At 49.3% G+C, this 15,801-nt stretch overlaps 1 protein-coding gene across 1 annotated transcript; it reads left to right on the top strand.

Moving 5' to 3' along the window:
- Positions 1-10,727: 10,727 nt before the first annotated feature.
- Positions 10,728-14,933, top strand: CIMIP5 (ciliary microtubule inner protein 5; the record flags this gene model as incomplete). Its single annotated transcript, XM_080925764.1, has 3 exons — positions 10,728-10,942; positions 13,715-13,754; positions 14,742-14,933. The coding sequence occupies 3 exons, from the start codon at positions 10,728-10,730 to the stop codon at positions 14,931-14,933; spliced, it is 447 nt and encodes a 148-aa protein (XP_080781890.1).
- Positions 14,934-15,801: the final 868 nt, after the last annotated feature.

Genomic DNA, 15,801 nt, shown 5'->3' with positions numbered 1-15,801 from the left:
AACCCATGCCAAGCAGCTCACAGTTCATGTCACTGCAATCTCCGGGGACATGTTCCACCTCTGGTCTCCAAGAGCACCTGCAGTTCTGTGTGCACACACACCCACACAAGCGCACACACACCCACACAAGCACACACACACACTTCACCCACACACACACTCCATCCCAACCCAACCTCCCACACTCATATTTTTTTTTTAAAGCAAGTCTTTTAAAAAGAGGAACCCAGAAGACAAGAAGATATCAGAAAAGTTAAGTATGGAGGCAGGAAATGTTGCTCTTGTTTCCAAGAGTGAACTATAGGTAAGTCCTAAAAATAAACTGCTACGGTTTGACTCATTTTGAGAAAAGTGCCAGCATGGAATATGGTTGTTGTTGTTGCTGCTGCTGCTGATGCTGCTGCTGTTTTACAATTGTTTTTATGTGTACAGGTATTTTGCTTGCATGTATGTCTGTGAACCATGAGCATGGCCGGTACCTGAGGAAGCTAGGAGACATCGTGTCTTAGTTAGGGTTCTACTACTATGAACAGACACCATGACCAAGGCAAGTCTCATAAGGACAACATTTAACTGGGGCTGGCTTACAGGTTCAGAGGTTCAGTCCATTATTATCAAGGCAGAAACATGGCAGCCTCCAGGCAGGCATGGTACAGGAGGAGCTGAGAGTTCTACATCTTCATCTGAAGGCTGCTAGCAGAATACTGGCTTTCAGGCCGCTAGGATGAGGGTCTTAAAGCCACAGTGGCACACCTACTCCAACAGGGCCACATCTACTCCAACAGGGCCACACCCTCTAATAGTGCCCCTCCCAGGGCCAAGCATATACAAACCATCACACGTGGGATCCCTGAAACTGAAATTACAGTGGTTGTGAGCTGCCGTAGCTCCAGGCTAGCCGCAGCTGCAAAGAGAGACTTTGTCTCAATACAAAACTAAATCATAAAAGCTTCTGTTAAGTCAGGTGTTACACTAAATTCTCCTACCACAATAAAAAGAATTTTTCAACAATAAAGGCTGGAGAGATGGCTCAGCCATCACTTGCCAGTCTTTGCCCTGTGTTGATAACATGAGGACTGGTGGCTGTATCCTCAGACAGATGGTTTCTTCTATACTCGATCAGGGAATCTGTCAGTTGGAATCTCTAGACACTCCACAAGTCACTTGCACTGAGAGCTGCTCCTCAGAGGACCGGAGTTCCATTCCCAGCACACACCGCACAACGGCCGTGGATCCGACACCTATGCCCTGTCAGACACACTGCGCTCATACATGATTTAAAACAAAAAAACAAAAAACAACTTTTTAGATAATAATAAATGATGTCCTGAACCTTGACAAGCTCTGGTGGCTGAATGTAAAGTGTCCCTCAAAGGCTGGTTGTGTCTGGACATTTGGTGCCTTGTTGGTGGTACTGTTTGGGGAGGCTGTGGGACTTCTAAATGGTGGAGCCTAGAGACTGGCTGTGAGGTTTACAGCCTAGCTCCCTTCCTGTGGCTCTTGGTCACCACCACTAACACAGTGTCACTAGCAGCCTCACATTCCCGCTACCATGCCTTCTCTGGCATGCTGAACTCTGTCCCCTCAAACTGTGAGCCTGAATTAAATCTTTTCTCCCCCAAATTGCTTCCTCTCAGGTATTCGGTCACCACAACAAAGAAAGTGACTAACGTAACAGCTAAGGATGACAGAGAAAGGGGCAATTTGCCACTGTGCAGGCTCATAGTCAGCAAGGTTTCCAATGGAACACACAGACAATAGCAAAACCGTACAGCACAGACTCTCCCAGAAACTTACACTGTAGCCACAGAGGTGACTGGGGCTCCCTCCTGAGATTCTCCAGCTTTGTGACAGCTCTGGCCTGAAGTCTCTGGGAAGAGACCAAGTGCCCCCAGTGCTAGGGGCATTGTGCGCCTGGAGCCATCTGCTGTGTTTGCACACTCTCCACAGGCTTAGCCAGTGTTGGTCCTATGTGATGCCACACACTCCACCAAGAGCATCACACATAATCTAACATGGTTCATTTTTGCCACAACCTTTTGGAGGGTCACAGCCAGTGTCTACTTCTTCATGAAGGAACCTCTGAAGGACCTGATGGGGTTCCTATAATATCCACTCCACAGTGAAGCTGGTACCCCCAGACTGCCCATACTCCTGACAAAGCCAGTTACAGTTGCTTTTCTGGCCTGCCAAACCAGGCTCTGTGTGCTGAGCGCTAATGAGAGAAGGGAGCACACCCACCCATTCAGGCCTGAGCTCCCACAAACTCTGCTGTCTCTTAGATACCATATTTTCTCTGCACAGTTCACCACGAGGGGATTTAAGCCCCCAAACACGGGACTGCAAAAAGTATGTGCCCAGAAGAATTGATGGGATTCCCCTAAAATACAAATACATGACCATTCCCACTGAGCAAAGTCACTGCCACGTGAACAGGGTCTCATTATTAAAACCTGATTAGCAGAGAACTCTAGAGCAAAGCTCTTTCCTCAGATGCGCACCTGCACCCAACGAGGAGGGCTGGTTTTGTTTGTGGAGTCTCAGGGGATCCCTTCCTGATTGACAGGTTCCCCACTGGTTTATAGAACCAACATATATATCTGAGGCATCGTGATGGACGACCCAAGGCAGATGCTAGCAATAATCATGGCTGTGGTAACTCCATCAGTAAAGAAAGGATTTCCCCGTCCAGTTTGGGCTCATAGCCCCATGTTCTTTTGTATCATGTTAACCTGTAATTTGTTCCCAAGCCCACGCTCTCCTCACAAACCCAGTGTCTTAGGTTTCTATTGCTGTGACACCACGACCAAATATTATCTCCCAAGCTCTTACAGAACAGCCCAGTGAGCTCTCAGCACTCAATGGCTTTGCTACCCCAAACTTTCCAAGTTCTTCTTCAAAAACATGGCTGGTCTGTCACAGCAATACCCCGCAATCTTGGTACCAACATGTCTTAGTTAGTTAGAGTTCTTATTGCTGTAATGAAACACCATGACCAAAACCACTTGAGGAGGAAAGGCTCTATGTGACTCACAGTTCCATAGAACAGTTCATCAGCCCAGGGATGGCTCCACCCACAACGAACTGGGCTCTCTCCCCATCAATCACTGGCCCAGACAAAGTGGTACATGCCTTTAACCCCAGGAGACTGAGGCAAGCAGATTCCTGAGTTCAAACAAGGCCAGCCTGGGATAAAGCAAGTTCCAGATCCAGGTGTGGTGGTGCACACTTTTAACCTGGGCCACATCTGCTGGAGGCCTACATAAGGACATTGGAAGAAGGAGGACTCACTCCTCTTCACCTGCTTACACCTACTATCAGCTCATCTGTTGGAACCCACTTCTTCAGGAGTCCAGCTTATACAGAAGACCCACTGGAACAACTAACCTCGTGGGACTGAGCAACTACTAGATTCTTGGACTTCCCATTCCCAGCTGCCCATTGTTGGGTTAATTGGACCGCAGACTGTTAAGTCACTACAATAAATTCCCTCACTATAGAGAGACATTCTATGAGATCTGTGACGGCAGAGAACCCTGACTAATATAATCACTAATTAAGAAAATACCCTATAGCAGGATCCTATGGAGAACTGAGGCTCCCTCCTCTCATGTGACTCATGTGACTCTAGCTTGTATCATGTTGACATAAAACTTGCCTGTTCAGCAAGGCTTCCTGCCCCCCCCCCCCCGTAGTTGGGGAAGAAGAAAAACTCCACCTTCTAAAAGAGAGTAAAAACTGCAAGAAGAGACACCAGCCCTCCAACCCTGACTAGGACATGAGCCCCACACTTCACTAGGGGATGGTACTGGCAGAGAGCTACTCCACACCTGCTAGAGGTCAGAATGTTTTCCCAGCAAGGAGGATACCCTGAGCTTGGGAATCAGGAGGGGGCAATAAAGACTTAGACACCCCCAGGCCCAGGGCCAGTCATTTGGAGGCCTGAGAAGGTTGGTGTCCAGCCCTGGTCTGTATCATGACACGCTCAGTGTGGACATGAACCGCACTCCAGAGTGGAAAGGCCCCAGGCAAGCTTCTGCCCTTACCCAGCATGGCTGCCTCGACTCTTCCAGGCAGTACAGCCCCTACAGAAGCACCTAGGCAAGATCCCAGCTGGAGAGCAAACTGGGCTTTGACCAAGAGCTTAGTTAAGCCTGGCGAAGGCTGGGAGTGTCATGTTGTCATGGATGGATTCGTCCTGAGACTTGAACACAGACTTGAACAGCCAAAGGTGAGGACAACAAGGCCATTCCTTGATCTGGAGCCAAGCTCACACATTCTCGTCAGCAAGCCCATGAGCCACTGGAAACCAGAAGGTGACCTAAAAGAGGTCCTGACAGCACCCAGTTAAGGTACTCACAGCACTCACCGAGACTGCATTTGGCCTGCAACCATCAGTTGAGGTGTTAAAGTTGTGACACCCCTCCAACTGGCAAGCTGCTACCACCCAGCCCAAACTCCCAAGCCCTCCTCACATCCCACGTGAGGCTCCAGCATCCCTTCAGGGTAGCGGCCAGCCTGTCAGTAATGTTTAGAATCACCTTACCGATCCCTGACAGTGAAGGCAGTCCCTTTGTCCCCTCAGGGTCACTGCTGCTGGATCCATGTGCCCAGTCTTTCCCAGCCAGCTTCTCTGATCATACATCTATTTTCTGTCTTGGATCAGAAATGACCACTGTCTGGTGGCCTCAGGAGGCAGAGGCAGGTGGCATTCTGAGTTCAAGGCCAGCCTGGTCTTCAGAGCAAGTTCCAGGACAGCTGGAACTGCACGGGAAAAACCCTGTGTAGAAAAGAAAAGAACAGAATAAAAAGGAAAGAAAAGAAACAAGGGAGAGACGGAGAGTGAGAGCCACTGTGAGAACAGTATTAATGAAAAGTCATATGAAGGATACAAAGCTACTGGGCGCCCCCTGCTGCCCAAATGATGCATTGCAACCACTGGCTACTCTAGTCTCACCCTCAGAAACATAATTTGGGGAAAACTAAATAAAGAAAATGAAGACGGTAATCCAAATTTTTTTCCCCAATGCTTGAAATATCCTCAGTTATTTCTGAAAACCAAAGTAAAACTCCAGGGTGCTCTTCCTCATTGAAGACCAGGCCGAAGACGTGTGGATACCTGCAACAGCTTTCTTGCCTGGGATACCAAGATACGTTGTGGGCTTCTGACCTGGGGAGTCTGCCACCATGCCCAGTTTATACATAAACTGGGATAAACTCTGGGCTTCATCCATAGCTCTCTACCAACTGAGCTATTTCCCCGGCCTGCAACTGGTTGTTGTTGTTGTTGATGATGATGATGATGATGATATAATTAGCTATTGGAGAATTGTTTTAACCATCTCCCAGAGGTTTGAGTGGAATGAAATTGTAGCATGTCCACTTGCTAAAAATGATCTGGGGAGTTCCTGAGAGACATGAGGAGGAGGGAGGTGTCAGCCAGCTCTACCCAAACCCTGCAAGTAAGAACGGATGGAGAAGCTCTTCTTAGCCTGCACCTTGGACAAGTCATTAACCCATTTATTTATTTATTTATTTATTTATTTATTCATTCATTCATTCATTCATTCATTCATTCATTCATTTATTGGTCATCCGTGAGATGGGGCTGTTACTGTCCACACAAGAAGAGTCAAAGGTTGAGGCTGACACATGTCAAATGCCTGATGCACTGTGAGAGCTGATTACCAGATGGTTTTGGTTAAGTTTGGTTTGCTTTTGAGCAGGTCTAAATAAATAGCCCAGGCTGGCCTAGAACTCACAACCGTCCTTCTTTGGCTTTGGCCTCCTCAGGACTAAGATGAAATATGAACCAGGACAGCAGACTAAGAAATGGTCTGATTCATAACATTTCAGAAGTCTGGCCCATAAACCTGGGCACCATGTGGTAATCTGCTATAGCAGGCTAGCAAACAGATTCAGAGTCCAAGAGAGATGTTAAGGGACTATGTTTACTATCTGACAGTCCTGCCCATGGGTCCGTGGTAGAGTCTGGGCTACACCTACTTTCTGGATTCACAATACTGGTTTCTACCCATGAGGGGCCATTTTTAGACATTAACAAGGTTCTCTTGAGCGTAGAAGTCACCATAGCAGTTGTGTTAGAGGATCCGTGCATACATGGGGTAGGAGTGCTGAGGCAGAATGGTCATGAATTGGAAGCTACATTGAGCAAAGCTTGTCTCAGAGAGAGACAGAGACAGACTGACAAAGACAGACAGTGAGTGCTCCTGACCAATGAATTGTCTCTCCCTGCTCCCCTCACCCCCGCTTCCTTTTCTCAGTTACTAACACAGATAATGTTGCAGAGAATGGTCTAAGCAGCTGCACATCTGAGTGAGCTTTTCTACAGAATAAATGTCTGGAAATAGTAAAAGTCAAAGGCATCATATGCCTGCAGTGGCTTTAAAGCACATGTGTGACTTGCTCCACACTTGTCCGTTGGGTGATTATTATCAATGTCATTAGCTCTTATTTGAACATGGTTGAAAGCACTCACTTCCTAGTGCACAAGATGGTAGAGATGGCCCAAGGTGGCTTCTGTAAATGGCTACTGTGGCATGTGTATACCCCATACCCTAGATGGATGGATGGAAGGACGGATGGATGGGTGAGTGGGTGGGTGGGTGGGTGGGTGGATGGATGGATGGATGGATGGATGGATGGATGGATGGATGGATGGATGGGTGAATGGGTGGGTGGGTGGGTGGATGGATGGATGGATGGATGGATGGATGGATGGATGGATGGGTGGGTGGATGGATGGATGGATGGATGGATGGGTGGATGGATGGATGGAACTTAACAAGCAACACTATTTGAGATGACAGATATATTTGTTAATTCCCCATCCACATAGCTGGCTCCGTATCCGAGTTGAAGCCAGCCCAGGCTCCCAGGAAGCTGTGGGCGTTTGCTCAGAGCTAATTAGTGTGTGTCTGGGAAGTCGTCCAATAGGTTTCAGTAACAACTAAATTCTAAAGCTGGGTCCATTCTGTATGTCTCAGAGGAGACCCCTAGATAGCCTTCTTCATCTGGACTTTAACTCTTACTAATATGCCCATAGGATGAATTGTCCACAATTGGCGATATGTACCTGGGGGTGAGTGGTTTCCCAACTCTACAGATCTCACCATGTCCCAGAAGACACAGTGCCCTTGGGGTCCATAGGGACACAATCAGCCACCATGAAGCCATGGACACAGAACGATTCCATTCAAAACCAATCCTGGAAGGTAAAGAAATACAGCAATAAAATAGCTAGTGCATTGCTTCACACCTCAGAGTTTCTCTTTAAGACCGGGGTTTGTGATCAGCTCAGAGAAGAAACAACCCAGCCGGCTTAAGAATGCAATCCTTGGCTTTAAACATTAACCTTAAATAACCAACTTTCATGAAAATATTCCGCCTCCACACTGGATAGCAGCCTGAGAGCTGCTCTGCATGCCTGGCTGGTTGTGTTAGCCTGTGCTGTCGCACTTCTGGTCACTGGAGAACATAAGCAGGGACCAGGCTGAAGCATCCTAGCAAGTGCCACGGCCCACATCAGCCTGGTAAGGACGTCCCTGCGCACACAGAAAAGACTTTTGGAGGCAACAACCACCATTTTTCTCCAAGAAGAGTAATCTCCTGAGCTTCAAGGGAGCCAGGCAGAGCTGCTGTCCCCATGGTGAGGACTCAACATTACAGGGGTACAGCTGCCACCCCAGAGACATCAGCACCTACAATGCTGCCCAGCTATGGAAGGACAAACAAAGGAGAGGAGAAAGGCTACGTCCCACTAGTCTGTTTGGACCCATGTGTTATAGCTCCAAGGAAAGGTATCTTGCTCTGTGCAGAATAAGATACGAAATATCCACATGCCTGGCTGCATCTGCATCCAACCTGGAGCCCCCGGCTGTGCCTCTTCCCTTGTCTTCTCTCTTGTATCTTAAAATCCCTTCTCGTCTCTAAGACTAAAACCCTGCTGCCTCTTCTGTAATGAAATTTTCCTGGGGAGAAGCAACATGCATCTACTCACCCTAGATAGAGAACCCACGACAGACCAAAGTATGGTTACCACCAAAGTCCAACTAGGTAAACCAGTAAGTTTTATTGGGGTTACTTACAGAGGTAGATATGAGTCAAAGACAGATACATCACCCAAGACCACACCAGTGTGGGTGATGCTCACAAAGGCTGGCAACCTGGTGCACACTGCACAGCCTGCAGACAGCTCAATAGGTAGGAGAGTGTGTTTTCCAAGTGTTGTTCTGAGCCTCTTCCTGGCAGCTCTGGGGGTGGTCTCTCCTTCTTCCAGACCACTTGGCTGGTCTCAGGGTCTCCTTTGAAGTTTGGCTCCTTTAAGAGGGACTCTGCATTGGCTATTGTTTACTGTCAGGAAAGGAGGAGCCTAGTGAGTCTGGTAGGTTTCAGGGACTTCCTGGAGTTCTTTTGAGTTGCTTACTTTCTATCCTAAGGTGCTTCCCTGCTGGAGAGGCAAATGATACACAATGAGAGAGCAGAAGCTAAGATGAGTTGTGGCTTATTGGCTGAGTCCCAGACAGTAGAGCATCCCTCCCTTTAGCGTACCTCTGTGTACACTCGGTTAACCGCTTCTGTTCTCTGGCTGCACAGGGAAGGAGCACCTTGCTTAACAGGAATCAGGCACAGAGTGTGAGGGAAGGATTGAGAGGTCTCTCCATAAACCCAGCCCTAGCAATGAGGAAAAAATGAGGGTGCCTGGAACAGCGTGATAGGAGGGTCTGAGTTTGGCTGAGCTGGACAAAAACCCCAGGGGTGCCACAGAAGGAGCTGGGCTGCTCGGGACTAGGGAAGAAACAGAAGTGGGGTCCACAGCAAGACCCTCACCCCTTAAGTCCTCAGTGTGCCTCTTCTGATGATCTAAACTCAGACCACCTGGACAGTCAGTCCTGTTGCTTTCTTCCCTGAAGACTGGGTTTCACTGCAGGCCTATGCCTACAAAGGATGCTCTGGGTGGTTGGGAGGCTCAGCAATGACAGGATGCTGTGGGCTCTCTGGGCTTTCGGAAGGAACATGCATCGCTGCACTGGCTAGTTTTACATCAACTTAACACAAGCTAGAGCCAACATCTCATCGTGGAAGCTGCAGTGTGTCACAGCGTGTCCCACAGTGAACCCCTCTGTCCACACATCTTCACCTGAAAATGTTCACTGCACCGAGCCATTGGTCTGGTTCAAGATCTTTGGCTTCTATGACGCCATCAGTATTGGATCCTCATCGGGACTCCTGGTTATCCTGCTGTTGCCCTGTCATGGAGGTCCTGCAGCTTTGGAACAATAGGACTGGCCCTTTCCTGTGTCGCAACAATTTGCAAATGGTACAGAGTTTTGAGTGAACCAATTCAGAGCCCTGGATCTGGGCCCAGGGGGTAACTGAGGTGTCAGCACCTCAACTCTCCCTGCTTTGCACCTCCAAGGAGAGCACTGCTCCAGATAGACCACCCAGTGCTGACATGGGCTGGAGGCAGGTTCAACCCTCCTGCTCCCATGATGCCCTCTGGGCCGGCTCCTCTGCACCCACGCCTCCAGAGCCAACCCACTGTGCTGCCCAAGGTTCATGGCTGATTCTCCCAAGGGCTGTAGCCTTCAAGGGGTTGGGGCGGCTCCCCTGATCTCATAAAGTTAGGGCTGAACCCCCCCCCCTTCACCATCAGGGATAGCTCCACTGTGCTACCCAGTCCGGGTGCAGGGCCGGCTCTCCTGAGTGCTACTGCGGGTGAGGGGGTGAGGCTGGTAAGGCATTTTCTTAGTGATTAATGGGGAGGGCCCAGGCCATTGTGTGTGGTGCCATCCTTGGGCAAGTGGTCCTGGGTTCTAAAACATAAAAGGCTGAGGGCTGGAGAGATGCCTCAGCGCACTGGGTGCTCTTCAGAGGTCCCGAGTTCAATTTCCAGCAACCACACGGTGGCTCACAGCCATCTATAATATGGTCTGATGCCCTCTTCTGGCATGCAGGCGTACATGCAGATAGAGCACTCACATATATAAAATAGATAGATAGATAGATAGATAGATAGATAGATAGATAGATAGATAGATAGATTTTTTTTTGAAAAGCTAGTAGGCTGAGCAAGCCATGGGGAGCAAGCCAGTAAGCAACACTGCTCCATGGCTGATATCTACAGGCTTTCACTGTTTGAGTTCCTATCCTTACTTCCTTCAGTGATAGATTATGATGCGGAAGTGGAAGCCAAATAAGCCATTTCCTTCCCAACTTGCTTTGGTCATATTTCATCGCAACAATTAGAAACCCTAACTAAGATGCCTTCCGTTTCTGCTCCCCCCACCCCCCACCCCGGCCCCGTCTCTAGTCCCGTCGTCTGTGAGCCTGAGTTGTCCACCAGGGGGCAGCACAGGATCGTGCTCGGCTTCACCAGCCCTCCCAGAGCCGCGGAGCTGGGCAAAGCCCCTACCATGACCTCGGAGGGCACACACTGGGCCCGCCCCTTCCGTCCCATGCGCTCTTGGGAGTCGCCTGTATCCTGGGCGACAGGCAACACTGGCAGGGCTGCAAAACACAGCTGGGCGCAGACGCTGCCTCAGCCTGAAGAGTTTTTGTCCCCCATCAGCCACTCTCTCTGAGCTCGAGATCCGGTGGGGGACAATGTGGGAGCACCTTGTGCAGGTCATCCTGGGTTAAGACGAGTCTTGGCCGGTCTTCCCCTTTTCTCTCTCCTCTCTCTCTACAGCCCCCCCCCCCCCACCATGGGCAGCCAACACGCTGGGCTTCCTAGAACCACATCAGCTGGGCACCACCTGCCCCCTACCAGGCAGCTTACCTCAATTTCCGCGGCCCGGGATGGCCCTGCAGCAAACAGGGCTCTCGCCGGTGGTTGCCAGGGGACCCCAGCCCGGGGCGTGCAGCAGGACCAGCTGTGGAGGGAACTTGTGGAAGCCGAAACTCGAGGCCAGCAGCGTTGGTGAGTGTCCTGCCCCGCCTCCCTTCTCCCAGAGACCTTCCACACCTCCACCCACCTTAGACATTCACTTCTAACTTCTAACCGATAGCAGGGAATGTGGCGTCTCCAGTGACCTCTCTGAACCTCCTCATCTGAGAGGAAGCTGGCAGCTGGCAGCTGGCAGCCTTGGTACAGCCTGGGGTGGGATGCCGGCCTGGGGATGGGGGTGGGGAGCCTCCTTGGTGCTTTCATTCGGTGTAGGATACCAGAAACCCAGTAGGTAGGCTTGCCCAGGGTTCCAATGTCTCCCTTCCAGGACCTCAGGAGAAGCAGGTAGGGTAGACAAATAGGATGAGTCTGAGTTGTATGCCCAGTATGAGTTTGAAGTTTGTAAGACAAACCAAAGAATGTGGAGTGGCTGAAGCCAAATGGGAAGGAAAGTGGCTACCGAGCTACTGAACTTCTAGATGAAGGTTTTTCAAATGCACACCTCAGCAGCTGTATTTTTAGTTTCTTTTCATCCCTTCTTATAGTCTGGCAATCAGACTCGGGTGACAGCAGTCACTCCATCACGGAGTCCATCCACATTAGCAAGTGTCAGAATCTCCTTCTTCTTCAAAGCAGAGTAATATTCTATTTCATGACTATACCACATTTTCTTCTCTGTTTTAATTCTCGTCGTTTGCACATGCTTGGCTGATGTTGGGTGTCCCAGTGAACGGAGGAGATCAGATTTCCCTTTGAGATCTGGCTCCCCATTTTTCAGACAAATCTTTCAGAAGTAGAATCGGAGACCCGTTCTGGTTTTGTTGGGCGAGACTGTTCCTACTGTTTTTCATAATGGCTGCACTGCTGTACATTTTCATTAAGAGTGTGCACGGGTTCCGAGTTCTCCCCAGCCCTACTGATGCTCCTCGGTTGCTTTTGGTGCCTACCCCGCACCCCCCCCACCTCCCCTCCCGTTCGGTGGTCAGAAGCACAACCCTAGGCTGGTGATAGTATTGGGGTGGAGCAGCCAACATGTGCAGTCTTAGCCAGATAAAAATGGGGTTAGTGGGTCCCCCCTGATGCTTTAGAATTGCTTTCGGGTAGCCGGGGTGTCCTGGAGTATCTGGCAGCATCCTCTGTGTTGGCTGAGGTGTGAGGTTGAGGACAGGCACAGACACAGGTCATTCACGTTCCTCCTAACATGGCCTGAAAACAGGAAGTGGGGTAAAAGTCTGCATGGCAACTTGGGGAAAAAAGTAAAAAGAAAAAACATTCTGACTCTAAAAAAAAAAAACCTAAAAAAATATGTAAACTTGGCACTAGAGAGATGCCTTAATGGTTACGATCACTTGTCCTTACAGAAGACCCAGTTTCAGTTGCTAGAACCCACGTCTAGAGGCCCATGACTGCTCATAACGCCAGTTTTAAGAATCTGGCGCCCTCTTCTGGTCCCCACAGGTACTGCACACAGTGTGCAGTGCACATACAGACACATGCATACATACATGTGCATTCTTGTTTTTTTAATATATGAGCACACTGTAGATGTCTCCAGACACACCAGAAGAGGGCATCAAATCCCATTGCAGATGGCTGTGAGCCACCATATACTGGGAATTGAACTCGGGAGCTCTGGAAGAGCACTCAGTGCTCTCGCCCACTGAACCATCTCTCCAGCCCCACATGTACATTCTTTAAACACTTGTAATATGTAAAGCTGAGTCCTAACATAGTGTTTTAGTTGCCTTTCTATTGCTGTAATAAAACACCATGATTAAGGCCGTTTACAGAAAAGTATTTAATTTGGGGCTCTTGGTTCTAAAGGGATAGGATATGATCATCATGGTGGAAAACATGACAGCAGACAGGCAGGTAAGCTGCTGGAGAGATAGCTGAGATCTCATGTCTTTATCCATAAGCACAAGGCACTGAGAGTCAACTGGGGGATATCATGGGCTTCTGAAGCCACAAAGCCAGCCCAATGACACACCTCCTCTAACAAGGCCACACCTCCTAATCCTTTCCAAACAGTTCCACCAGCTAGAAACCAACTGTTTAAATACATAAGCATATAGGGACCATTCTTATCCAATCCATCACAAATGGTGATGACTGAAGGGTGTAACCCCAGCATTGGGAAGGTAGAGTCAGGAGGACCCAAGGTCAAGTTTGCCTGATGTAGCAGTGTACATCTTTAACTCCAACACTCAGGGGCAGAGTCAGAGGCAGGCAGATCTCTGTGAGTTCAAAGCCAACCTGGTCTACCTAGAAAGTTTCAGGCCAGCAGGACCACAGAAAGACCCCCATCTCAAGTTTAAAAAAAAAGAGAGAAGAAAAGGAAGAGGCCAAGCTCATCATCAGCTACATGAGTCCTGAGCTAGCCTGGACTAAAATAAAACAAATAAGGATCGTGTAAACTGGAAGCGCTAAACACTCCTGGAGTAGGAAGACTGTGTGGAAACAACAAAACCAAGGTAGAAGAAGTAACTGGTCGCTCTTTGTGCGGCTCCATAAACAACGCATGGGCGGTTGGCATTTATTGTGGTCACACAGCATTTTAATTCCTCCATGGTAATACAAAGACCTAAAGACACAGTAGAAGGAAACAACCAAACCAGATACGATCGGGCCGGAGAGATGGGTCTGTGGCTAAGAGCACTGGCTGCTCCAGCCCCCACATGACAGCTCACAACTGTCAGTATTTCTAGTTATAGGGGATCTGATGCCCTCACACAGACATATGTGCCAGTCAGCAGAACACGTTTAAACACACAAACCCCTCACAATCTGTGCTTTCCTTTCCAGGGCTGAGAACTGGGGTTTCCTGAAAGACTATGACCCTCTGGTAAGGCAGCACCCGCCCCCCACTCCAGAAGACTGGTCTCAGTGTGTATATCTGCTCTTTCTTTCACCCTCCACTTAACAAACCTTTTTGAGGACCTACTCTGTGCAGAATCCAAGTGTTGTTTTAAGTAACTAGGGGTCTAATGAAAAAAATATTTATATAGAAAATTTAGAAAAATACCCAGTATTTGTTGATCTTATTAAAGTTATATTTTCACTGGGAGATGGTAGCACATTGCCTTTATCCCAGCACTTGAGGGACAGAGATAAGTGGATCTGAGGTTGATACCAGCCTGGTCTGCATAGAGTTCCGGGACAGCCAGGGGCTATGCAGAGAAACCCTGTCTCAAAAAAGAAAAAAAGCAACCAACCAACTGAAGATACATTTTCTTTTGGGAGGGTATGTATTATGTGTATGTGTTTGTATATACAGTTGTAGGAGACAAACAGGGTGGGGAGCTGGAGAAACAGTGTTTCATAATATGGATGCTAAGACTTGAACTCTTGGCATTTGGAAGTGTGAGCCTTACTTAGCCCTTAGTGGCTGAGCTATCACAGCTCTGCTGGTTTTAATAAAATAAGCCAAGTGAGTCAGTTGTGGGGATGCACACCTTTCATCCCAGCACTTTGGCGGCAAAGGCAGGCACATCACTGTAGCATTAAGGCCAGTCTGTTCCGAATAGCAAGCCACAGGCCAGCCAGGGCTGCAGAGTGAGACCTTGTCTCATGGCTCATTTACTTTGGAGACTTCTCCCCTCGTTAAGGAGTCTGCTGTGTGTAGGAATGTGTGCCCAAGTCCCCTGAGAACTTCTCAGGATGCTGTCCCTGAGTCTGCATCTCTAGTCCGCCCTCCACTCTGACTGAAATGGATGTTGTCAAGATCCCTTCTAGCTCCCATTCTGGTTTCCAGACTTGGATGTGATTATCCAAGGAGCAGCTTCTTCTTTATCCCATGAAGTGTGTGATCTAGGACGTCTCCTCCCCTCAGGGAAACAAAAAGGAGCCTCAGGTGCTGCCTGCAAATGTATCCTTCTTCTCAGACACCTTCCCATGCACCACGAGCAGGGAGGTGGGCAGCAGGGTAGACACAGCCCTGGGGAGAGCCCTCAGCCACATGGACTTCTTCTTTGTGGAAAGCACTCGGAAAAAGAAGCCAGAGGATGAGCTGCAGCCAGTGTAGAGCTCTCGGGGCTGGCCACAGCAGGTGGGTATGGAGTGGACAAAGCTGGGAGTCCTCGCAGGTGCTTTTGGCTCAGTCCCACACAGGGCCTGAGGAAGATTCCAGAAATCCTCCTAGAACCTCAGCCCTTCCAGTTCAGGATCCCAGAGATTCAGGAAAGGGAGCCCAGTGTTAAAGTTGGGAGCATGCTTAATGAGTTCAGTCTGACCTCGTAACCACGCTCACAGTTTCTGCCCCGGTCTGTCTGTAGGTGCCCTTGGAGACCAGAGAAGGCATTGGATCCCCTGGAACTAGAGTTAGAGATGGCTGTGAGCCATCGTGTGTGTGCTGGGGATGGGACCTAGGTCCTTTGCAAGGGCTCTTAACTGCCGAGCCATCTCTCCAGCCCTAATCTTATCTTTCTTGCTCCTAGACTTACACTTATATAGAAATAGCTGTTTGGGAGGAAGGGGTGTGGTGGATAGAGTAATGCAAAGTGTGCTCATGCCAGAAACTCGAATTGCACCTAACAGTTACCTCTGTACCTATCCAATGCAAGACTGGCATTTGATGGCCATGTGATACTGTCCCAGTATGACCTTGGCTCCAAAGCATAGGTCCAGGCCTCCGCATCCTCCGTTAGAGGATGGATGGGGGAGGGGAAGAGACAGGTCTCAAGGATATCACAGGGGCTGCTCTTCTGCAGGGCAGGAACCATACAGTACAACTCACCACCCCCTTTCCCATGCACAGGCCGTGGCTGCAACATCACACGGGGATATCTGGTCCACATGTCTCCCAGTTCCTGGCTGGGCTGGCCAGCAGGCCCAGGCTGTCCAGCACCAGAGTGCCAGGACCAGCTGAACCAAGAGAGCCTGTAGGAGAGTTT

Source organism: Micromys minutus (assembly GCF_963924665.1).
Source record: "Micromys minutus genome assembly, chromosome: 1".
NCBI classification, from domain to species: domain Eukaryota; kingdom Metazoa; phylum Chordata; class Mammalia; order Rodentia; family Muridae; genus Micromys; species Micromys minutus.
The sequence above is the reverse complement of the archived record's forward strand: the minus strand, read 5'-3'. Positions and strand labels throughout refer to the sequence as shown.